This window comes from Phoca vitulina, unplaced genomic scaffold (genome assembly GCF_004348235.1).
Source record: "Phoca vitulina isolate PV1807 unplaced genomic scaffold, GSC_HSeal_1.0 scaffold6, whole genome shotgun sequence".
NCBI classification, from domain to species: domain Eukaryota; kingdom Metazoa; phylum Chordata; class Mammalia; order Carnivora; family Phocidae; genus Phoca; species Phoca vitulina.
Genome location: NW_022589709.1, coordinates 66,279,466 through 66,305,351, shown reverse-complemented (window position 1 = coordinate 66,305,351; position 25,886 = coordinate 66,279,466). Strand labels below are relative to the sequence as shown.

General features: G+C 39.2%; 1 protein-coding gene, 1 long non-coding RNA gene and 1 pseudogene across 6 annotated transcripts in view; 2 read left to right on the top strand and 1 right to left on the bottom strand.

Annotated features, from left to right (window-relative positions):
- Positions 1–17,294, bottom strand: part of LOC116632420 — a 48,990-nt gene extending 31,696 nt beyond the window's left edge. Inside the window, exon 1 of the long non-coding RNA XR_004299409.1 lies at positions 17,221–17,294. This is a non-coding gene — a long non-coding RNA (uncharacterized LOC116632420). The remainder of the gene's footprint in view (positions 1–17,220) is intronic.
- Positions 1,358–2,834, top strand: LOC116632418 (annotated as a pseudogene).
- Positions 17,295–17,418: 124 nt separating the features above from the next.
- On the top strand, positions 17,419–24,263 carry SETD9 (SET domain containing 9). Of its 5 annotated transcripts, none has more exons than XM_032404398.1 (7): positions 17,419–17,532; positions 18,976–19,343; positions 20,560–20,683; positions 20,962–21,077; positions 22,031–22,079; positions 22,688–22,714; positions 23,792–24,263. In XM_032404398.1, the coding sequence occupies exons 1-7, from the start codon at positions 17,435–17,437 to the stop codon at positions 23,877–23,879; spliced, it is 870 nt and encodes a 289-aa protein (XP_032260289.1). In that variant the 5' UTR covers positions 17,419–17,434; the 3' UTR covers positions 23,880–24,263. The 5 variants fall into 5 exon arrangements, with proteins under 5 accessions (XP_032260289.1, XP_032260286.1, XP_032260290.1 ...); XM_032404395.1 differs by having other exon boundaries at positions 21,974–22,079; XM_032404399.1 differs by lacking the exon at positions 22,688–22,714.
- The last annotated feature ends 1,623 nt before the right edge of the window (positions 24,264–25,886 follow it).

Here is a 25,886-nt window from a genome sequence, read left to right as displayed (position 1 = left end):
TTCTACCAGACATTTAAAGAAGAGTTAATACCTATTCTTCCAAAATGTTCCAAAAGACAGAAATGGAAGGAAGAAACTCTTTCTACAAGGCCAGCATTACCCTGATTCCAAAACCAGACAAAGACCCCACTAAAAAAGAGAATTACAGACTAATATCCCTGATGAAAATGGATATGAAAATTCTCAACAAAATACTAGCAAATCGAATCCCTTCATGAAAAGAATCATTCACCACAGTCAAGTGGGATTTATTCCCCGACTGCAAGGGTGATTCAATATTCGCAAATCAATCAACATGATACACCACATGAATAAAAGAAAGGGTAAGAACCACATAATCCTTCCAATAGATGCAAAAAAAGCATTTGACAAAGTATAGCATCCATTCTTGATAAAAACCCTCAAAAAAGTAGGGATATAGGGAACATATCTCAACATCATAAAAGCCATATATAAAATACCCAGAGCTAATATCATTCTCAATAGGGAAAAACTGAGAGCTTTTTCTCTACAGTCAGGAACAAGACAGGGATGTCCACTCTCACCACTGTTATTTAACACAGTACTGGAAGTCCTAGCCTCAGCAATCAGACAGGAAGAAGAAATACAAGGCATCCAAATTGGCAAGGGAGAAGTCAAACCTTCACTATTTGCAGACAACATGATATACTATGAAGAAAACCTGGAAGACTCTACCAAAAAATTGCCAGCACTGATACACAAATTCAGTAAAGTTGCAGACACAAGATCAACATACAGAAGGAAAATCCAAGATGGCAGAGCAGTAGTAGACCTTAGTTTTGTCTGGTCCCAGGAATTCAGCTAGATAGCTACCAAATCATTCTGAACACCTGTGAACTCAACCAGAGAACTAAGAATTGCTGCAACTCTACAAATAGAAAAGCAACCGCTTTCTGCAATAATGACAAAACGGAAAAACTCACCTCAAAAAAGAGAACAAGAGGCAGTACTGTCAGGGACCTAATCAGTATGGATAGAAGTAAGATGTCAGAACTAAAGTTCAGAATAACAATTATAAAGGTAGTAGCTGGGCTTGAAAAAAGCATAGAAGACACTGGAGAAGCCCTTTCTGGAGGAATAAAAGAACTAAAATCTAATCAAGTCGAAATCACAAAGGCTATTAATGAGATGCAATTAAAAAATGGAGGCTTTAACTGCTGGGATAAATGAGGCAGAAGAAAGAATTAGTGATATAAAAGACCAAATGATGGAGAATAAAGCTGAGAGAAAGAAATATAAATGGCCCCCTTCCACACGACCACACTGAGCTAGTACCCAGGCCTGGAATCGGGCCGCAACCTCAGCCTCGCCTGCCGCCTGCCACCGCCTCTGGACCATGGACCCCCGCAAAGTGAGCGAGCTTCAGGCCTTCGTGAAAATGTGTAAGCAGGATCCAAGCGTCTGCACACCAAGGAAATGCGCTTCCTGTGGGAGTGGGTGGAGAGCATGGGGGGTAAAATACCACCTGCCACTCATAAAACTATATCAGAAGACAATATGAAGGTAGAAAAAACAGTAAGAAGGCGGAGGAAAACATAAAGACAGATGAACCATCAGGTGAGGAAAGTGATCTAGAAATTGACAATGAAGGTGTGATTGAACCAGATACTGATGCCCCTCAACAAATGGGAGATGAAAATGTAGAGATAACTGAGGAAATGATGGATCAGGCAAATGATAAAAAAGTGGCTGCCATTGATGCCCTAAATGATGGTGAACTACAGAAAGCGATTGACTTGTTCACAGATGCCATCAAACTGAATCCTTGCTTGGCCATTCTGTATGCCAAGAGAGCCAGTGTCTTCATCAAATTACAGAAGCCAAATGCTGCCATTTGAGACTGTGACAGAGCTACTGAAATAAATCCTGATTCAGCTCAGCCTTATAAGTGGCGAAGGAAAGCACACAGACTTCTGGGCCATTGGGAAGAAGCAGCACATGATCTTGCCCTTGCTTGTAAACTGGATTACGATGAAGATGCTAGTGCAATGCTGAAAGAAGGGGGCCCAGAAAATTGCTGAACATCGGAGAAAGTTATGAGCGAAAACGTGAAGAGTGAGAGATCAAAGAAAGAATAGAAAGGGTTAAGAAGGCTCGGGAAGAACATAAGAGAGCCCAAAGGGAGGAAGAAGCCAGACGACAATCAGGAGCTCAGTATGGCTCTTTCCCAGGTGGCTTTCCTGGGGGAATGCCTGGTAATTTTCCTGGAGGAATGCCTGGAATGGCAGGGGGGATGCCTGGAATGGCAGGAATGCCTGGGCTCAATGAAATTCTTAGTGATCCAGGGGTTCTTGCAGCCATGCAGGATCCAGAAGTTATGGTGGCCTTCCAGGATGTGACCCAGAACCCAGCGAATATGTCAAAATATCAGAGCAATTCAAAGGTTATGAATCTCATCAGTAAATTGTCAGCCAAATTTGGAGGTCAAGCATAATGCCCTTCTGACAAATAAAGCCCTTGCTGGAGGAAAAGCAACGATCACCTAATGGATGTCGCAATAATATAAACCAGTGTACCTCTGACCTTCTCATGAAGAATGCTGGGGTGCTGTGAAGAGAATCCCTACCCCTCTGCCCCACATGCAGCTGAAACATTCTATAGTGGTTTGCCATTAGGGTATTCATTCAGATAATGTTTTCCTACTAGGAATTACAAACTTTAAACACTTTTTAAACCTTAAAAATATTTAAAAACATATTAAAAGGGTGTGTTAGTCCCTACATTTTTCTTTACTAATCATTTCAGTTTTTTTCCTTTGGATTAATTGGGCAAGGAAGATACTTCAGTGTGGAAGATTTATTGCTCAGTTTGAGTGAAATGAAGGTTTATTAGTGGGAGGCAAATATAACATTTAAGTAGATTAAAAAAAGAAATATAAACAACTACTGGGTCATGAGGGGAGAACTCAAAACATAAGTGATAGCATAAAGCAAAACAATATTAGAATAATTGGGATCCCAGAAGAAGAGGAAGGGGAGAGAGAGAGAGAAGGGCAGAAGGTATACTGGAGCAAATTATAGCAGAGAACTTCCCTAACCTGGGGAAGGAAACAGGCATACAAGGCCAGGAGGCACAGAGAACCCTCCTCAAAATCAATAAAAATAGGTCAACAACCAACATATAATAGTAAAACTTATGAGTCTCAGAGACAAAGAGAAAATCCTTAAAGCAGCTTGGAACAAGAGGTCCATAACCTACAATGGTAGAAACATTAGACTGGCAGCAGACCTATCCACAGAGACCTGGCAGGCCAGAAAGGACTGGCATGATATATTCAGGGTGCTAAATAAGAAAAATACGCAGCCAAGAATACTTTATGCAGCAAGGATGTCATTCAAAATAGAAGGAGAGATAAAAAGCTTCCACGACAAAGAGAAACTAAAAGAATTTGTGATCACTAAACCAACCCTGCAAGAAATATTAAAGGGGATCCTTTAAGAGAAAAGACAGCCCAAAAGTAACACAGACCAGAAAGGAATAGAGACAATTTACAGAAACAGTGACTTTCCAGGAAATACAGTGGCACTAAATTCATATCTTTCAGTAGTTACTCTGAATGTAAATGGGTTAAATGCCCCAATCAAAAGACACAGGTATCAGATTAGATAAAAAAGCAAGACCAATCGATATGCTGTCTGCAAGAGACTCATTTTAGGCCCAAAGACACCTCCAGATTGAAAGTGAGGGGGGTGGAAAACCATTTACCATGCTAATGGACATCAAAAGAAAGCTGGGGTAGCAATCCTTATATCAGACAACTTAGATTTTAAACCAAAGACTGTAATAAGAGATGAGGAAGGACACTGTATCATAATTAAAGGGTCTATCCAACAAGAAGATCTAACAATTCTAAATATTTATGCCCCTACCATGGAAGCAGCCAATTATATAAACCAATTAATAACAAAATTAAAGAAACACATTGATAATAATGCAATACTAGTAAGGGACTTTAACACCCTACTCACTGCAATGGACAGATCATCTAAGCAGAAGATCAACAAGGAAACAAGGGCTTTGAATGACACAATGGACCAGATGGACTTCACAGATACATTCAGAGCATTCCATCCTAAAGTAATCGAATACACATTCTTCTCAAGTGCACATGGAACATTCTCCAGAATAGATCACATACTGGGTCACAAATCAGGTCTCAAGCAGTACCAAAGATTGGAATCATTCCCTGCATATTTTCAGACCACAAAGCTTTGAAACTGGAACTCAATCACAAGGGGAAATTTGGAAAAAAACCTCAAATACATGGAGGCTAAAGAACATCCTACTAAAGAATGAATGGGTCAACCAGGAAATTAAAAAAGAATTTAAAAAATTCATGGAAACAAATGAAAATGAAAACACAACTGTTCAAAACCTTTGAGATGTACCAAAGGAGGTCCTAAGACAGAAGAATATAACAATACAAGCCTTAAGAAACAAGAAAGGTCTCAAATACATAAACTAACCTTATACCTAAAGGAGCTGGAGAAAGAACAGAAAATAAAGCCTAAACCCAGCAGAAGAGAAATAATAAAGATTAGAGCAAAAATCAATGAAACAGAAACCAAAAGAACAGTAGAACAGATCAACAAAACTAGAAGCTGGTTCTTTGAAAGAATTAATAAGATCGATAAAGTCCTACCCAGACTTACCAGAAAGAAAAGAGAAAGTACTCCAATAAATAAAATCATGAATGAAAGAGGAGAGGTCACAACCAACACCGAAGAAATACAAACAATTATAAGAACATAATATGAGTAAACTAATGCCAACAAACTGGGCAATCTGGAAGAAATGGATGTATTCCTGGAAACTTATAAACTACCAAAACCGAAACAGAAAGAAATAGAAAACCTGAACAGACCCATAACCAGCAAGGAAATTGAAGCAGTAATCAAAAATCTCCCAACAAACAAGTGTCCAGGGCCATTTGGCTTCCCTGGGGAACTCTACCAAACATTAAGAATTAATACCTATTCTTCTGAAGCTGTTTCAAAAAATAGAAATGGAAGGAAAACTCCCAAACTTGTTCTATAAGGCCAGCATTACCTTGATCCCAAAACCAGACAAAGACCCCACCAAAAAGGAGAATTATAGACCAATATCCCTGATGAACATGGATGCCAAAATTCTCACCAAGATACTAGCTAATAGGACCCAAAAGTACATTAAAAAGATTATTCACCAGGACCAAGTAGGACTTATTCCTGGGCTGTAAGCGTGGTTCAACATCTGCAAATCAATCAATGTGATACACTATATTAATAAGAAAAAGGACAAGAACCATATGATCCTCTCAGGAGATGCAGAAAAAGCACTGGACAAAGTACTGTATCCTTTCTTGATTAGAACTCTTCACAGTGTAGGGACAGAGGGTACATACCTCAAATCATAAAAGCCATCTATAAAAAACCCACAGTGAATATCATTCTCAATGGGGAAAAACTGAGAGCTTTTCCCCTAAGGTCGGGAACATGGCAGGGATGTCCACTATCATCATGGTTGTTCAATACAGTACTAGAAGTCCTAGCCTCAGACTAGCCAATCAGACAACACAAAAAAATAAAAGGCATCAGAATCAGCAAAGAAGTCAAACTCTCACTCTTTGCAGATGACATGATACTCTATGTGGAAAACCCAAAAGACTCCACCCCAAAATTGCTAGAACTCACATAGGAATTCAGCAAAGTGGCAGGATATAAAATCAATGCACAGAAATCAGCTGCATTTCTATACACTAAAAATGAGACAGAAGAAAGAGAAATTAAGGAATTGATCCCATTTACAATTGTACCCAAAACCATAAGATACCTAGGAATAAAGCTAACCAAAGAGGCAAAGGATCTGTACTCAGAAAACTATAGAATACACATGAAAGAAATCGAGGAAGACACAAAGAAATGGAAAAACAGTCTATGTTCATGGACTGGAAGAACAAATATTGTGAAAATGTCTATGCTACCCAAAGCAATCTACACATTCAATACAATCCCTATCAAAATACCCATCAACTTTTTTTACAGAGCTGGAATAAATAATCCTAAAATTTCTATGGAACCAAAAAAGAACCCGAATAGCCAGAGGAATGTTGAAAAAGAAAAGCAAAGCTGGTGGCATCACAATCCCGGGCTTCAAGCTCTATTACAAAGTCGTAACCATCAAGACGGTATGGTACTGGCACAAAAACAGACACACAGGTCAATGCAACAGAAAAGAAAACCCAGAAATGGACCCTCAACTTTATGGTCAACTGATCTTGAACAAATTAGGAAAGAATATCCAATGAAAAAAAGACAAGTCTCTTGAACAAATGGTGTTGGGAAAATTGGACAGCCACATGCAAAAGAATGAAACTGGACCATTTCCTTACACCATAAACAAAAATAGGCTCAAAATAGATGAAAGACTTAAATGTGAGATAGGAATCCATCAAAATCCTAGAGGAGAACACAGGCCTCAGCCACAGCAACTTCTTCCTAGACACATCTCCAAAGGCAAGGGAAACAAAGGTAAAAATGAACTACTGGGACTTATCAAGATAAAAAGCGTTTGCAAAGGAAACAGTTGACAAAACCAAAAGACAACCGACAGAATGGGAGAAGATATTTGCAAATGTCTTATCAGATAAAGGGCTAGTATCCAAAATCTATAAAGAACTTATCAAACTCAACACCCAAAGAACAAATAATCCAATCAAGAAATGGGCAGAAGACATGAACAGACATTTCTCCAGAGACATACAAATGGCCAACAGATCTATGGAAAAATGCTCAACATCCCTAGGCATCAGGGAAATACAAATCAAAACCACAATGAGATACGACCTCACACTGGTCAGCATGGTTAAAATTAACAATTCAGGAAACGACAGATGTTGGCAAGGATGCGGAGAAAGGGGAACCCTCCTACATCGTTGGTGGGAATGCAAGCTGGTGCAGCCACTCTGGAAAACAGTATGGAGGTTCCTCAAAAAGTTGAAAATAGAGCTACCTATGACCCAGCAATTGCACTACTGGGTATTTACCCCAAAGATACAAATGTAGTGATCCGAAGGGGCACATGCACCCCAATATTTATAGCAGCAATGTCCACAATAGCCAAACTATGGAAAGAGCCCAGATGTCCACAGACAGATGTATGGATAAAGAAGATGTAATATGTATGTGTATATATACACATACACACACACACACACACACACACACATACATACACACATACATACATATACATACACACAATGGAATATAACTCAGCCATCAAAAAATGAAATCTTGCCATTTGCAATGGCATGGATGGAACTAGAGGGTACTATGCTAAGCAAAACAAGTCAGAGGAAGACAATAATCATATGATCTCACTCATATGTGGAATTTAAGAAACAAAACAGAGGATCATAGGGGAAGAGAGAAAAAAATAAAACAAGATGAAATCATAGAGGGAGACAAAGCATAAGAGACTCTTAATCATAGGAACAAATTGAGGGTTGCTGGAGGGGAGGGAATAGGAGGATGGGGTAACAGGGTGGTGAACATTAAAGAGGGTTCATGATATAATGAGCACTGGGTATTATCACTGACCTCTACCTCTGAAACTAATAATGCATTATATGTTAATTAACTGAATTTAAATTTAAAAAAAGAACACAGTAAGACTTGTATAGATGGGGAAATTTTAATCATATTTCCCCCACCCTCTCCAAAGGGTAGAATAACTAAATGGATTTTGAGACAATGAATCTAGGAAGAAACTATTTGCCATGCTTAAAGTTTAGATGTGAAAAACTTTTGTATTCATCATTAAAGAAAAACTGACAAACCAAAACAACCCAAAACAACAACAAAAACCAAAATCAATATATAGAAATATTGCATTTCCATACACCAGTAATGAAGCAGCAGAAAGAGAAATCAAGGAATCAATCCCATTTACAATTACACCAAAAACCGTAAGATACCTAGGAATAAACCTAACCAAAGAGGTAAAGGATCTGTACTCTGAAAACTATAGAACATTTGTGAAAGAAATTGAAGAGGACACAAAGAAATGGAAAAACATTCTATGCCATTGATTGGAAGAACAAATGTTGTTAAATTGTCTATACTACCCAAAGCAATCCACACATTTTATGCAATCCCTATCAAAATACCACCAACATTTTTCACAGACCTAGAACAAACAATCCTAAAATTTGTATAGAATCAAAAAAGATCCCGAAGAGCCACAGGAATGTTGAAAAAGAAGAGCAAAGCTGGAGGCATCACGATTCCAGACTTTAAGCTGTATTACAAAGCTGTAGTGATCAAGACAGTATGGTACTGGCACAAAAACAGACACATAGATCAACAAAACAGAATAGAAAACCAGAAATGGACCCACAATTATATGGTCAACTGATCTTCAACAAAGCAGGAAAGAATATCCAATGGGAAAAAAACAGTCTCTTCAACAAATGGTATTGGGAAAACTGGACAGCCACATGCAGAATGAAACTGGACCACTTTATTACACCATACACAAAAATAAATTCAAAATAGATTCAAGAGCTAAATGTGAGACAGGAAACCATCAAAATCCTAGAGGAGAACAAAGGCAGCAACCACTTTGACCTCGGCCGCAGCAACTTCTTATTAGCTATGTCTCCAGAGGCAAGGAAAACAAAAGCAAAAATGAATTACTGGGACTTCATCAAGATAAAAAGCTTCTGCACAGCGAAGGAAACAATCAATGAAACTAAAAAAAACTTAAAAAAAAAAAAAGGGTTAGTATCCAAAACCTATAAAGAACTTACCAAACTCAACACCCAGTAAAATACATAATCCAGTAAAGAACTGGGCAGAAGACATGAACAGACATTTCTCCAAAGAAGACATCCAGACAACTAACAGACACATGAAAAGATGCTCAACATCACTCATCATAAGGGAAATACAAATCAATACCACAACGAGATACCACCTCACACTGGTGAGAATGGGTAAAATTAACAAGTCAGGAAACAACAGATCTTGGCAAGGATGCAGAGAAAGGGAAACCCTCTCACACTATTGGTAGGAATGCAAACTGGTGCAGCCACTCTGGAAAACAGTATAGAGGTTCATCAAAAAGTTAAAAAGAGAACTACCCTACAATCCAGCAATTGGACTACTAGATATTTACCCAAAAGATACAAAAATACTGATTTTAAGGGACACATGTATCCCAATGTTTATAGCAGCATTATCAACAATAGCCAAATTATGGAAAAAGCCCAAATGCCCACTGACAGATGAATGGATAAAGAAGTTGTGGTGTATGTACACACACACACACACACACACACACACACACAGGAATGTTACTCAGCCATAAAAAAGAATGAAATCTCGCCATTTGCAATGATGTGGATGGAGCTAGAGTGTATTATGCTAAGCGAAACAAGTCAGTCAGAGAAAGATAAATGTCATATGATTTCACCCATATGTGGAAACAGAACAGATGAACATAGAGAGAAAAAAAGAGAGAGAGGTAAACCATAAAACAGACTCGGGGCATGGCTCAATCAGTTAAGCGTTGGATTCTTGGTTTCAGCTCAGGTCATGATCTCAGGGTCATGAGATCGAGCCCCACACTGGGCTCTGTGCTCAGCGCAGTCTGCTTAAAATTATTTTCCCCCTCTCTCTCCCTCCCCCTCTGCTCCTCTCCCCTCACTCTCTCTCTTTCTCTAGCTCTTAAATAAACAAATAAAGGGGCGCCTGGGTGGCTCAGTCGTTAAGCGTCTGCCTTCGGCTCAGGTCATGATTCCAGGTCCTGGGATTGAGCCCCGCATCGGGCTCCCTGCTCCGCGGGAAGCCTGCTTCTCCCTCTCCCACTCCCCCTGCTTGTGTTCCCTCTCTCGCTGTGTCTCTCTCTCTGTCAAATAAATAAATAAAATCTTTAAAAAAAAAAATAAATAAATAAATAAAATCTTAAAAACAAAACACAAGACCCTTACCTACAGAGAACAAACTGAGGGTCACTAGAAGGGAGATGGGCAGGGGGATGGGCTAAATGGGTGATGGTTATTAAGGAGAGCACTTGTTGTGATGAGCACTGGATGTTTTATGTAAGTGATGAATCACTAAATTCTACTCCTGAAACTAATATCCCACTATATGTTAACTAAATGGAATTTAAATGAAAACATGAAACAAAAAAGAAAAAAAGATCTAAAATCAGTGATGTAAGGTTCTACTTACGAAGCTCAAAAAAGAGTAAAACCAAAGAAAGTAGAATGTATAAAATACAGAACAGAAATTAACAAAATAGAAAAAAGACAAACAGAAGAGAAAATTAATAAAGCCAAAATCTTTCTTTGAAAAAAACAGAAAACTCCCAGTTACAACGAGAAAGGAAACACAAACCACCAAAATCAGAAATGAAAATGGGGTTCTCACTATAGATAATATAGACGTTAAAGGGACAATAAGACTGTATTTATGAAAACTTTATGCCAATTTGCCAGATTAAATGAACAAATTCAATGAAAAATATCTTACTAAACTTGAAAGAAGATGAAACAGAAATTTTCAATAGCACTATATCTTTCAAAGAAATTGAATTCAGGAGGAGGGATCGAGATGGCAAAGTAGGAAGATCCTGAGCTTACTTCCTCCCATGGACATACCATCACCAACTACATACAAAACAACTATCTCTGAAGACAAACTGAAGACTACCAGAACAGATCTTATACAACTACAGATATAAAGCCACATCAAGATGGTGGGAGGGGCAGAGATGTGATCTAGTCAGGACCCACAGCCCCTGTGCAGTGATCTCCTGCAGAGGGATAGCACAAACATACAGGCCCTTAAAGAGGAACAAGGGGTCCAAGCCCCACATCTGGATCCCCAGTCAAGAAACATGCATGGGAAAAATGAGTCCCCATTACAAACGGCTGTGAAAACCAGTGGTGCTTACATATGGGAGACCCAGAAGGCAGTAGGACACTTAAAGGGCAGGTGCATAATGTCACTCGCTCCCAGTTCCAGAGCAGAGGCAGCAGTTGGACAAGCACCTGGCTTACACGGAAAGGAGACCCATTCACCAATTTTAGGACATGTGCCACAGGGGCAGGGATCTGTTAGAACATTCTCCAAAGAGTATAGTGTTAACAGACACTTTTTTATTCATTTCCCTTCTCCCCAGCTGGCCCAGCCTGGCAGCAGCCATTTCTAACACTCTACCTACTGCGCTAGCACCAATCATCTGGCCGCAGCCTCCCTCTGCAGACTTCACCAGCCCAACTTGCCTGCCCCAGCCTGGCACCCCCCAAAGCTGTTCCCACCTGGCCACACCTGGACGTGGAGGCGGCTGTACCAGAGTCCCCGCCAAGCAACCTCCATCCCAGGGGAAAGAGCCAAACACTAGAGGACCTTCGACAGTCACAGCCGGACCTCACCGCCAACCACACGGGAGGCCTATCCCATCCACACACATGCCCACCAGCTGTTGCTCCAGGACTTCACAGCCAACTGCATGAGGGGCCAACCCTGCACATGAGCATGCTCACAGCAGTTATGGCCTGGACTCTCAGCCAGACAGGCACATCCACAGCCGACGTGGCTAGGCTTCACAGAAAGCTGCACTGGGGAACAGCCCTGCACACCAGTGAGTCCACACCAAGTGCAACCCAGCTACAACAGGAGGGTACCTGCAGCCCAAACAGGGGAGACCACTAGGGCACCTGGCTCAAGTAATGAGGGGTTGGGGGGTGGGGTCGCACAACTGGACCTGACAGGATACCTTCTGCATAAAGCCACTCCTTCAAAACTGGAAGGAAACCATCAACAAAATGAAATGCACCCTATCTACTAAATGAGAGAAGATATTTGCAACTGATAAAACAGATAAGGGGTTAATATCCAAAATATATAAAGACCTCATACAGGGGTGATGGGTGGCTCAGTCATTAAGTGTCTGTCTTTGGCTTGGGTCATGATCCCAGGGTCCTGGGATCGAGCCCCACATCGGGCTCCCTGCTCGGCGGGAAGCCTGCTTCTCCCTCTCCCTCTGCCCCTGCTTGTGTTCCCTCTCTCGCTGTGTCTCTCTCTGTCAAACAAACAACAACAACAAAAAATCTTAAAAAAAAAAAAAAATGAACTCATACAACTCTATCAAAAAAAAATCCAATTGAAAATGGATAGAGAACCTAAATAGACATTACTCCAAAGAATACATACAGATGGCGAACAGACACATGAAAAGATGTTCAACATCACTAATCTTCAGTGAAATTCAAACCAAAACTACAGTGAGATATCACCTCATACCTGTCAGAATGGTGAGTATCAAAGACAAGAAATAACAAGGTCAGCAAAGATGTAGAAAAAAGGGAAAACTTGGGTACTGTTGGTGGGAATGCAAAATGGTGCAGCTGCAATGGATAGTCTGGAGGTTCCCCCAAAAATTAAAAATAGAAATACCATACAATCCAGCAATTCCACAGCTGGGTATTACTGGAAGAAAACAAAAGCACTAACTAGAAAAAATATATGAATCCCCTTGTTCACTGCAACATTACTTACAACAGCAGAGATATGGAAACAAGGGTCTATCAATAGATGAATGGATAAAGAATATATGGTATAAAAATATACAATGGAATACTATTCAGCCATTTAAAAAAATGAAACCTTGCCATTTGGGACAACATGGATGGACCCAGAGGGTATTATGCTAAGTGAAGTTGAGTCAGACAGAAAAAGACAACTATCAAATGATTTCACTTATATGAGGAGCCTAAAAACAAAAAAAAAAAAAAAACAGAAACAGACTCATAGATACAGACAATAATCTTGTGGTGCCACAGGGGAAATGGCAAAATAAGGAAAGGAGATAAAAGGTATAAACTTCTCAGTTATAAAATAAATAAGATGGGAATGCAATGTACACTATAGGAAATATAAGTGATAATAATGTAACAACTTCATCTGGTGACAGATGGTAGCTAGACTTATAATGGTGATCACTTCCTAATGTATATAAATGTTGAATCACTATGTACACCTGAGAATAATATTGTATGACAACTGTACTTCAATTAAAAAAATGAATTCATTATCAAAGAAAACTACAAGCCCAATGGTTTCACTGGTGAATTCTATCAACATTCAAGGAAGGAAAAACAGTACTCATATACAAATTTTTTGGTTTTTTAGAAAGTAGAGAACACTTCTCAACACATTTTATGAGGTCAACATAAGCCTAACACCAAAACCTGAAAACAAAACTACAAATAAGCCATGAAGCTGAAAAATTTAAAACACACTTCAAAATAAATGTGAGACAACAAAAGCATAAAAAAACCTATAGGGTATGACCAAAGTGTTACTCATATATGAGTTATCTCAAGACTTCAAGGATGGTGCGACATTTGACAATGTGCCATTATAATTCACTACATTAACAGAAGAACATAGAGAAATTATGTGATCATCTCAATAAATAGCAGAAAAGCATGTGATATTACCATTTAAAATTAAGACAAAAATTCTTGACAAACCAAAACTAGAAGAGAACTTTTTAAACTCATAAAGTATACCTACCAGAAAATTATAGTAAATATTAAACTTGATGGTAAAACCTTAGAAATAAACAGAATAATAAAGTAGAATTATACAAACTAATATGGAGAGACTCCAAAATATATTTCTGAATAAAAGAAGTTGCAGATATTTACAGTAGTTTAAAAACACTCACACCTATTTCTACGATTTTCTGTAGGAATATACACAGGTATATAAATACATAGAACTAAGATTTGCAGAAAACACATCAGCCTGATAACTTCTGAGACCAGGTGAGGACCAGGACTGGAGTAAGTACAAGTCACAGGGTGTGGTTAAAGGAGATTTTAGTCTTTTCTTCCATGTTTCTATTTATTACCAGGAGAATGTTGTTTTTTATGAATAGCTTAGGTAACTAAAAAGTAATTTTAATACCATAAATTTAAATTTAACATAGTACTGGAAGTCCTAGCCAAAGCAATTAGAAAAGAAACAAAGACATCCACATTGAAAAAGAAGTAAAACTGTCACTATTTGCACATTACATGATATTATGTACAGATAATACATCTAGAAAACCCTAAAGACTCTACCAAAAAACTGTTGGAACTAATGAACAAATTCAGTAATGTTACAGGGTAAAAAATCAGTATATAAAATCTGTGGTTCTATACCCTAATGATGAACTATCAGAAAGAGAGATTAAGAAAACAATCTCCTTTACAATTGCATCAGAAAGAATAAAATACAGGGGCACCTGGGTAGCTTAGTCAGTTAAGTGTAGGACTCTTGATTTTGGCTCAGGTCATAATCTCTGGGTCATGAGATGGAGCACCACATTGGGCTCCACACTGGTGGTCATGGAGCCTGCTTAAGATTCTCTCCCCCCACCCCCCCAAAAAAAGATTCTCTCTCTCTCCTTCCCTCCACCCCACCCCCACCTTCCCCAGGGGGGTGGAAAAAAAGAATACACAGAAATAAATTTAACCCAGGAGGTGAAAGACCTGTACCCTGAAAACTGTAAGACATTAACGAAAGAAAGTGAAGAAGACACAAATAAATGGAAAGATATTCCATGTTCATGGACTGGAAGAACTAATACTGTTAAAATGTCCATACTACTCAAAGCAATCCAAAGATTCAGTGCAACTCCTTTCGAAATTTCAATGGCATTTTTCACAGAACTAGAACAAGTAATCCTAAAATTCATATAGAACCACAAAAGACCCCAAACAGCCAAAGCAATCTTCACAAAGATGAGCAAATCTAGAAGGATCATGCTCCCTGATTTCAAAGTATATTATAAAGCTCTAGTAACCAAATAGTATAGCGTTAGCATATAAACAGACAGATAAATGGAAGAGAATACAGAGTCCAGAAATAAACCTGTATTTACATGGTCAAATAATTTATGACAAAGGAGCCAAGAATATACAATGGGGAAAAGATGGTCTCTTCAACAAATAGTGGTGGAAAAAGCGGGCAGCCTCAAGCAAAAGAATGAAACTGGCCTACTATCTTACACCATACACAAAAATGAACTCAAAATGGATTGAAGACTTGAATTTAAGGCCTGAAACCATAAAACAAACTCCTAGGCGATGAGGAAAATACAGGTGGTAAGCTCCTGGACATCAGTCTTCACAATAACTGTTTTATTTCATCTAACACCAAAAGTAAAAATAAATAGTGGGACTACATCAAAGTAAAAAGCTTCTGCACAGCAAAGGAAACCAACAACAAAATGAAAAGGCAACCTATGGAATGGGAGAAAATTTCTGCAAATCATGTATCTGATAAGGGGTTAATACCCAAAATATATAAAGAAATCCTACAACTCAACAGAAAAAAAAAAAAAACAACACAATCCAATTTAAAAAATTGGCAGAAGACCCGAGTAGACATTTTTTCCAAAGAAGATATACATATGGCCAACAGACACATGAAAAGATGCTCAACATCACTAATCTTCAGGAAAACTGAAATCAAAGCCACAATATCACCTCACACCTGTTAGAATGGCTATTCTGAAAAAGACAAGAAATAACAAGTGTTGGCAAAAAATTAAAAATAGGGATATCTGGATGGCTCAGTCAGTTAAGCATCTGCCTTCAGCTCAGGTCGTTATCCCAGGGTCCTGGGATGGAGTTCGGCAGTGGGCTCCTTGCTCAGCAGGGAGTCTGCTTCTCCCTCTGCCTGTCACTCCCCCTGCTTGTGCGCTCTCTTGCTCTCTCACTCTCTGACAAATAAATAAATAAAATCTTCTAAAAAAATTAAAAACAGACCTACTATATGATCCAGGAATTCTACAGCTGGGTATTTATCCAAAGAAAATAAGAACACTTACTAGAAAAGATATATGCACCCCTATGTTCACTGCAGCACTATTTACAACAGGCATGACATGGAAACCAATGAAGTGTCCATCAGTGGATGAATGGATAAAGAAATCATGGTGCGTATATATGTATACACACACACACATATATAGACACATACAATGGAATATTACTCAGCCATTAAAAAGGAAACCTTGCCATTTGAGACAACAAAGATGAACCCTGAGGGTATCATGCTAAGGGAAAGACGACAGAGAAAGGCAAATAACATATGATTTCATTTATATGTGGAATCTAAAAAACAAAACAAAATAAAACACGCTCATAGAGAACAGATTGATGGTTGTCAAAGGTTGCCAGGGGCTGGAGGGTAGGGGGTGGTTATAAGATAAGTAAGATCTGGGGATGTAATGTATAGTGTGGTGACTATAGGTAACAATACTGTATATCTGAAAGTTGCTAAAAGAGTAGATCTTAGAAGTCTTCATCACAAGAAAAAAAAATGTAACTATGTATGGTGACTAATGTTAAATAGATTTATTGTGGTGATCATTCTGCAATATATACAAATATAGAATCATTATGTTGCACAGGTAAAACTAATATAAGTCATTATACATCAATCAATAATAAATAGGGTCTACGCAAAGTGGTCCCTTGTACTGGATGGACAACAAAGATGATTACACTACATGATAAAAATTTTAAAAACACTGGAAATATATATAAAAACTTTTTTTAAAGTATATTATTATAGGTAAATATTCTACTAGTTCTTTTGTGCCTTTTAAGTTTAGAGACCATAAAACCACTTTCTTTGAATGCCATTTATTAATACATCCTGGAACTGAATTGACCCCATTTAGCAAACCAGGTAAATCTGCAGGATGCCAATTTACCAAACACAACACCTGACTGCAGAGCCTCTAACGTTTACCAACATCCTGTATTACATTAGAGTGAAAGAGAGACTTTGGCAGATATTCTTTCTCTCCTTGTATTCCTTTTTGGAATTGAACAAATTAGTTCTAAAGCCACCTGCCTTTACCTGAATTTTCACTAGGTCTCACCTGTCTTCTTTAGACTTTTGGTTAGGATTTCACCTTCACTCTCAGGCAAAGAAGCGGAGAGCAGTTTCGGGCCTGAGGAAATGGCACCAACACATTTCTTAATAAACACTTAGTGATTTGAAGATACTTGCAAGATTCTTGTAGTTTGCATCCACTGGAACTAAGCGCGGTCTAAACTTGTCCTAAGTGGGTGTGTGTGTAAATACACGAGCGAATGGAGAAAGTAAAGGGGAAGACAGGGCTTCCCTCAGCTCTACGCACCTCTGATTCAGCCAGCTGGGGTCAAAAAGGAGCGGCACAGACGCCGCCGGCAACAGGCTCCAGGGGAGTACCAGGGCCCCGGAGCACCGAACTGAAGGCGGAGGGCGAGGAGGGGCGGGACGGCGTGGCCTCCGCTCCTCCCCGGGCCGGGGCGGGCCCGAGACCGCGACCCACCTCTCCCGCGCTGCCCTCGTCACAGCGCCGCGGGACAGCCATGCTCGGCCGCCTGCTGCGGGGCCTGTGGCAGCGATGGCGCCGTTACAAGTACCGCTTCGTTCCTTGGATCGCGCTGAACCTAAACCACAACCCGAGGTGAGAGGGCGAGACCGGCAGAGCAGGGCCACCTTCTTTCAGCCCCACGACGCCACCCGGGCCGCTGGACCGGAGGCAAGAGGGCCCTAGGTGGGCGGAGCCTCCGGCGAGCGGAGCTTCAAGCGGACAGAGCTTCAGGCGGGCGGAGCTTCTGGCGGCCCGGGGGCCCGAGGCGGGCGGGCCTGCGGTGGGTGGAACCCGAAGAGGGCGGGGCCCGAAGTGGGCGAGGCCGAGGCTGGTGGAGTCCGAAGAGAGCTGGGATACTGACGAGGGCGGGGGGCCTTAGGAGGGTGGGGCCTGTGGCCTAATCTCCCATGGTACCCCGCGCTGTCAGACTTGCGAGGCGGGCGTTGCCCGCGGGCGGAGGCGCGTGTTCTCGGTTGGAGGTCTGTGCTGACCCGGGCTTCTGTCCCGGCAAAAAAGAAGAGGCTTTTGAAAAAAAACAAAGCTCTTACGGCGTGAGAGTGCGTGGTCTTCTCTCCGCTAAGGCATAGTTAGGAGCTTGAAATTCCCTAGAGAAGCCAAACCGAGGTTTATCTGGTGAAAGCAGCCCAGCTTGGCTGTGAGGATAGCAGCTTGGACTGACGCATAAAAACGAGCAAAATGCCGCTAAAAGCACGTCGGCGTGTTGGGTTTAGAATAGTCTTTGCCTGAAGACAAGGATCTAGCTGCGTGGGTGGCCGGGGAGTCAGTGTCGTTGCCGGCTCTAGTAAGTGGCGTGCTAGTGATCTGGAAGAAGTTCACGTAATGCTCACTGAAATGGGCACACTAGCGCCACTGAAAGCCAGTTAATAACCAGAGAGCTTTTCCAAAGTTTCATTCGGCGGAAAAATGAATTCAGGGCCATCCTTACTATAGAATTGTGAGGCGGGAATTGCTTTCTTTTTGTTAAGAATTAAAAATAATACCATTATGCAAATAAAAATGATGCAGCCATTAAAGAAGTAGGTACTCCCTGGAGAGAATGTGACAAAGTGTATAATGTTAAATTTGTCTTTGAAATTACACATCTATAAAAAGAGCCATTCCAATATGAGGATTCTTACGTGATGTTCACATAATGGCTATGTATGTGGTGGAAAAATACTAGCTCTGTTTCGGCTTATGGCTCTCCCACTTAACAGCTTTAGGATGTTGGGCAAGCTCCCCAACATCTCCAAGCCTCAGTTTCCCTGTCTGCAAAAAGGAGATAGTGAATGTAAGGACCCAACAGCATTTGGTACAGTTAGAGCTTTCACAAATGTTGGCTATTGTTAACTTGGGTAGGTATTGTCCGGAGTTAGGTCACTAGAACTACCCCCAAACAACTCTTTTCTGAACGTCTTAGTTTCATCGTATTCAGACATAGGAGAATAATCATCATTAAGGCCAGTGACTCAGGAGGCATGAAGCCTGGCTTTTGTCAGTTGAAGGGTAGTGAACAGAAACTTTTCCTGTTTTCAGGACCCTCCGATATGTTCCAGAAGAATCCAAAGACAAAGTTATCTCAGATGAAGATGTCCTAGGAACATTACTGAAAGTTTTCCAGGCTCTATTCATAAATGATTTCAATAAGCAATCAGATATCTTGACTATGCTTCCAGAAACTGTTAAATCAAAATATCACGACCTACTGTCAGTTCAACATCCAAGGGTGAAACCGCTTGAATACAGACATGAACAGCAAAATACCTTTAAACCAGAAGAAATTCTTTATAAGACATTGGGTTTCAGTGTTGCCCGAGCAACTAGCTCATTGATTTCTGCGGGAAAAGGTGTCTTCGTTACCAGAGGATTGGTACCAAAAGGCGCGGTTGTATCTATGTATCCTGGTAATGGCACAGTTAGTGCTTTGCCAAGAGTTTCCTATTTATCGACTAATATAAGTTCAAGTAAATACATGGTCCTGTAATCCTTCGAGTAAGGGGTTGAATTGGAAACTCAGATTTCCACAGATTTTTAAATCCTGATTTGGAAATTAACCATAAATTATTTTATGTGTTAGAAAGCATCCTTGAGTATTTGTTGGGATAAATGCACTTTTCTTTTAAGGAAATTTTTGTAGCTAATGTTTAAATGTGGACTATAGTATGGCCTACTTTGATAAGATGAATTACTTAGAAAGCACTAGAGAATAAGTCAGTTGGCTTACATAATTGGTAACTAAAGGTAAAAATAGTATGGGTTAAAACAGGAAAGACAGAATTTAAACCCATAAATCACTGGATAAAGACCTTCCTGCCATTTCTACACTTTGAAAGTAAAGCAGCTTCTTTGCAAAAAGGCCATTGACTAGAATGTTCAGGAGAGTATGTTATTTGTTAAACTAAGATGATATTGTTTGGTGTAGTACAAAAATGTGTGAATGTTTAAGTCAGACCTATATTTTCAAAAAGTCATTCTGCTATTTTCTAATTTTACATCCTTAAGCAAGAAAGTTGGTTTCCTCCTACACAACTAACCTAACTCTGTAAAGACTAAATAGAACAAGCCAGCAACAAATGAATACTGAAACAAATTTCATAAAATAGCATGCCTGGAACATAGGACAGGCCCAGCAAATATTTATTTTGTCCTTTAGTCCATTGCCAGTGAAAGGAGAAACAACCTGAATGTCAGACTCATTTATTCCCATTCTGTCTGCATTATTTTATCAGTTATTAACAAAATACATTTCTTATCAAAAGGCTTTTTAAATGATGTCAAATCACAGCCTACTTTAAAAAGCAAAACCAAACCAAAACAAAAAAACCCCACAACTTTGTAAAACTGAACCTCAAATGTGGTGTTCACATTTTAATTAACCAAGATAGTCACATTTTATTTTGCTGTGTGAACAAGTTGGTCCTCCGCTCCATTTACTATTGAGCACTCTTCAAAGGAGGAAAGTAGCCAAAGAGAATGTGATAATCTAGACTGGAAGTGAAATATTAGAAAAAAGGTAGAGAAATTAAATTTCTTTCATGTTATATATATGTTCCAGAGAAAGGTCCTTGTGATGTTTATGATTTTTACATGTTGCTGTGTCTTTATCTTATTGTATAATAGGTACAGTATATCAGAAGTATGAGCCAATCTTTTTCCAATCCATTGGAAATCCATTTATTTTTAGATGCTTGGATGGGGTACTCATTGATGGAAATGACAAAGGAATATCAAAAGTTGTATACAGGTAAGTTAGTGCCCATGTTCAAATTTAATAGAGGACCACAGCAAAATGTTTATGACCACTAGCCTTTTTACTTTCAATAAAAATCTGTTTAAGCAGTTGCTAAGTAGCCACTCAGTTGCCCTATTGACTAGATAAAACTTTTTTAAGAAAAAAAAAAGAAAAAAAAACTTTTTTAAGAGAAACTGGACTTGTCAGTTCTAGGGTTAATTTTGTACTTTTGGATTTTATTGTAAGATATAAAAGAATAATCCCTTAGCTAATTCTTTCACCTGTTTCAGATCTTGCAATGGGAGGGATCGACTTGGTCCTTTCAAAATGAGTGATAGTACATGGCTAACATCAGAAATTTGTAATCCACTGGCCGTAGGACAGTATGTCAACAATTGTTCAAATGGTAAGTTGGCATCATGGGTCTGTGAGACAAGATATAAATACAGCAGTGGTAATTTTCCTCTTTTGCCCTATGACTGAGTGCGAGAGGCAGTTAAATTTAACATCTCAGCTATTCAAAGCCCATAAGTAAACTATAACATTGTGGGAGCAGATATCAAAGAACCTGGGGAAGTAGTGATATACATTAATTGAATAACTTACTGTTTTTCTTCTGGTTTTGCAATAAATATAGGCAATTGATAACTGCTCTTCTGATCATCATTATTTTAGCATTTTTTAAATAGTTAACTTAGAAATCATTCAGTCAGTGCCTCGGTAGAGCCTAATAGGTTAAACTAGGCTGGTATCCCCTTTCTGTTGCTGTGTGCCTGAGTCACTTACCTTCCCATAGGGCTTGACTTGCCCAAAAGTTTAAATTTGATCTGGCTACATTTAGCATAGGTTTTGGTGTTAGGGAGTTGTGAACTTGAAACCTGACTCTTCTACTTAATCTTTAACCTTTCTGAGCCTCTATAAATAATAGGGGCACCTGGGTGGCTCAGTCCGTTGAGCATCCGACTCCTGATTTCAGCTCAGGTCATGATCTCAGGGTTGTGATATCGAGCCCCAAGTCGAACCCCGAGTTGGGCTCTGAGCTAGGCAGGCAGTCTGCTTGAGATTCTCTCCCTCTGCCCCTCCCCCAACTCACACATGTGCGCTCTCTAAAATAAATTTTTCAAAAAGTAAATAATAAAATACATATATATATATATAATCTAGTAATGCCTGGAACATAATAGTGATTATTTGAGCATGTTGTTCTAATTTAGAAAACTACACATCAAGTGACGTAATTCAGTACTGTTTTCCACGACCTTATAAAATGACTGTTGCTAAAAATTATATACTTATTCCTAGACAGAGCAGCTAATGTCTGCTATCAGGAATTTGACGTGCCTGCAATTTTCCCTGTAGAGCTGAAGCAATATCTTCCGAACATTGCGTACAGCTGTGACAAACAAAGGTTAGTTTTTTTTCCCTCTCCCCTGTCTTATGCTGTACTTAAAAAAACACATATTTTCTAGGGTGCCTGAGTGGTTCAGTCAGTTACCGACTCTTGGTTTTGGCTCAGGTCATGATCTCAGGGTCCTGGGATCGAGCCCTGTGTGGGGCTTCACACTCCGCTGCTCAGCGAGGAGTCTGCTTGTCCCTCTCCCTCCCCCTCTGCTCCTCCCCCAGCTCCCGGGCCTCTCTCTCTTTCTCAAATAAATAAATAAATAAACCTTTAAAAAAAACACAACTCGGGGTAGTTTTTTTAGTGAAAATTATGACTTAAATTTTGATTTTCATCATACCTGAATGTGTTAATGTAGGCTTATTTGAAATTTAAAATTTTCCATTAACCTAGCTCATTCTGCTTCTTATTACCCATTTTTATTCTGTGTGGTACTTAAAAGAATCAACCTTAAAATTTTTTTCAAGTGATTCTGTTATTTTTCTCCTTACAAAATCTTCAAATACATTTTTACTTTAATCATTTTAAGGATCATGTTCTTCATTTCACTTGAGAGTACCCAGTTGAACAAAAAGGCCAAATTACACTATTAGTTCTTTTGCCTATTTCACTATTAGGTTTGGAAACTTAACAATGAAAACAAGGTAAATATTCAGAAGATACATATTTGTAAGGTAAGGTTTATTTTCTGTTCATTAAGTGGAAAGTCTACTGAAAGTATTCAAGTAACAATTTCTACATAAAAGTACTTCTGTAGAGTTCTTTATCAGCAGTGCTATAAGAAGGTACAATCATTATGTTAGGACAGTTACTAGCAAACTTTACTTTGTATGGGCCCCATTAAATCATCCTTTTAAGATGAATGAGATTTAAAACTTAGACTATTTTCTTTACTTAAAACTTGAGAACTTCTCTGTCTCTATTCATGTGTGTTTGTATAGCTAACAGTTTGGGTTTTTTCGCCGTATACTCTGGAGTATAGTGTCATTAGTGTTCAACAAGTATAGGAAACGTTAACTGAGTAGGAACATTGAAGGTTACATATGTCTTACGGTGTCCATAAAAGTATTTTTTTTAATTCCAATTTTTTTTTTTTTTTTTTGAGAGAGAGAGAGAGAGAGAGATAGAGGATGGGGAGAGGGAGAGAGAGAATCATAAGCAGGCTCCATGCCCAGTGTGGAGCCCAACACGGGGCTCGAACTGACAACCCAGAGATTAAGACCTGAGCAGAAATCAAGGGTCAGATGCATTTAACTGACTGAGCCACCCAGGTGCCCCAAAATTCCAATTAATTTTAAGTAATGTTTCCAGCTTTGCAGAATCCAAAGATACAAATTAATTTTAAAATGTTAAACTATAATAAATGTCATTTTAAAATGCTTTTTGTGATACCAGTTTTGGGAGCCTGAACATAAAAACAACACATTGAAGAACTAGTCAGTTGTATAAAGTTAACTGATTTGTGCTTTTTTTAAACGATATAGAATAGACATAATGTACTTTACCTTCATCAGGGAAAATAAATAAATTTTTAAATAAATAAATAATAAAATAACTCCATCAGGGATAAGAGCTATTTCCTCATGGAAGGCAAATAACTAGGACAGTAGTAAGAAATTTGAGTAAAATTGTGTCTATAAAATCTATATTGGTTATATTAAAAAATGAGCTTGGATCTGTTAATACTTACACATTTTGTATATTTTTCTTTTTGTTTTCAGCCCACTTCGATGTGTCATTCTTGTAGCACTCAGGGACATCAAACAAGGAGAAGAGCTTTTTTCAAACTACTATACAATTGTCAGCTAACTATGAACTAGAAATTAGGTTTTCTGCTATTGAGTTCATTCTAAATGTTTTTTGTTCATCATATCTCTGATTTCTACCAATACAACAAATATTTTGAGGCCTAATTGGAGTGGGAATTTTTTGTTTTTATTGATATTGTTTTTATGATAAAAGCTCTTTGCTTCATTACAATTTCAAATTGTCATACAATTCTGATCTTAATTGGCTTTCCCCTAAATATACAGTAGCTTATTAAATTAAAACCTACTGCCTGAACTTAAAATTTCAAATATTCTTTTATTTTGTATATCTTTGTGGTGGTTTATAAAATTCCAGCCAAGCCATCATTTCTTGCACTGTTGATTTGTACAAACTTCTGTAAAAACTGTATTTTTATGTAATAAACTGAAGCAAAAAATATATGTTGTGTTGTCATGAATTGTGTGTGTGTGTGTGTGTGTGTGTGTGTGTGATTTAAGGATTGTTTTAGCTAGGTAAGGGGGAATTGGAATTTATTCTTACTTGAACATTCATACACATACACAAAGTTTAAAAGAGTGAGAGAGATGGTTTTAGCATGGAAATAGAAGATAGTGGTGGTGGGAAAGACACGGATTCCCATTCTCTTATTTCAGTGGGGAGTGCTGACATTAGTGATGCTCCTGGCCTCTCTCGCCATCTGTTGGAAGAAGAGTGATTTCATGAGATTCTCTTTGGAGAAGAACTAGGCACCCACGGCTCAGACCCCTCTAGTTCCTTCTCTGTGGGCTGTCTGCCCAGCCAATGACAGACAGTGAGTCTATTCAGAGGTGGAGTATTAGTGAGCTGACCTGGCCACAGCTCTGAAGCCACCTTTTCCAAAGAGTTTCACTCATAATACTTACTTTGATCTCCATCGACCTGACTCCTGCATCTAATTCTCAGTTCCAAACTTGGATGGAGAGGAGGGTGTTATTTATTGGACCCCTCAAATCCTAATATGGAACCTCTATAACCAGATTTTAACCACCTAAACTGCTACATTAACAGCTTTTCTCACTTCATTTATTGCAATTTCAGTAGTCTAATTGCCTTCCCTGTTTCCACTCCTGCTGCCTTTACAGAATGGATCACCAAGAAGGGTTCTTGTAAATGTAACTCAGATCTTGACCCGCCTCTGCTCAAAACCCTCTTATTACTCCTCATACAGTGGAAGAAATGCCCAAGTGCTTCACATATATGATAGAGCCACTCACTACCTTTCTTTTTTTATTTATTTATTTGAGAGGAAGAGAGCACAAGTGGGGTGAGGGTCAGAGGGAGAAGTAGACTCCCCACCGAGCAGGGAGCCCAATGCGGGACTCAATGCGGGACTCGATCCCGGGACTCCAGGATCATGACCTGAGCCAAAGGCAGACGCTTAACAACTGAGCCACCCAGGCGCCCCACTCACTACCTCTCATCTCCTGCTTATTCTACCCCAGGCGAATCTGCCTCCTAACCACTCCTGGAAACTGCTGGGCACACTCGCAATTCAGGCTTCTGTTCTAGTTCTCTGTGCCTGCTGAGGTCTTCCCCCAGGGAGTCACATGGTTCATTCCCTCCCTCTGTCACCTTGCCCAACCAGCCTACTGAAATTTACAATCCCCAACTGCCAGCCCTGAAAATTCCCATTACACTTTCCTTTTCCTCTATCAGATTTATCATGTATGGATAGTAAATGTACATTTGTGACAGAATCCAATTCCTTTTCTCAGCCTCACTTGTCCTTTATTTGTGTCACCAAGATCCTGGGAAAACAGGGAAACTAATCTTATTTAAAAAAAAAAAAAGCCAATCTGCTTGACCACTTGACCAAGAAGATCCTGTTACCCAGAACCTTAAGTAAAATACAGAAATACCTACTCCTGTGGATGTATTTGATGGGCTAAGGTATTTAGGATTGAACTCTTGCAATGTAAATAAATTTAAAACTAGTTCAGGAAAAAAAAAGTACGTTACATAGAAAAAGATCAAATATGATAAAATGTCAATTGCTCAATCTGGATT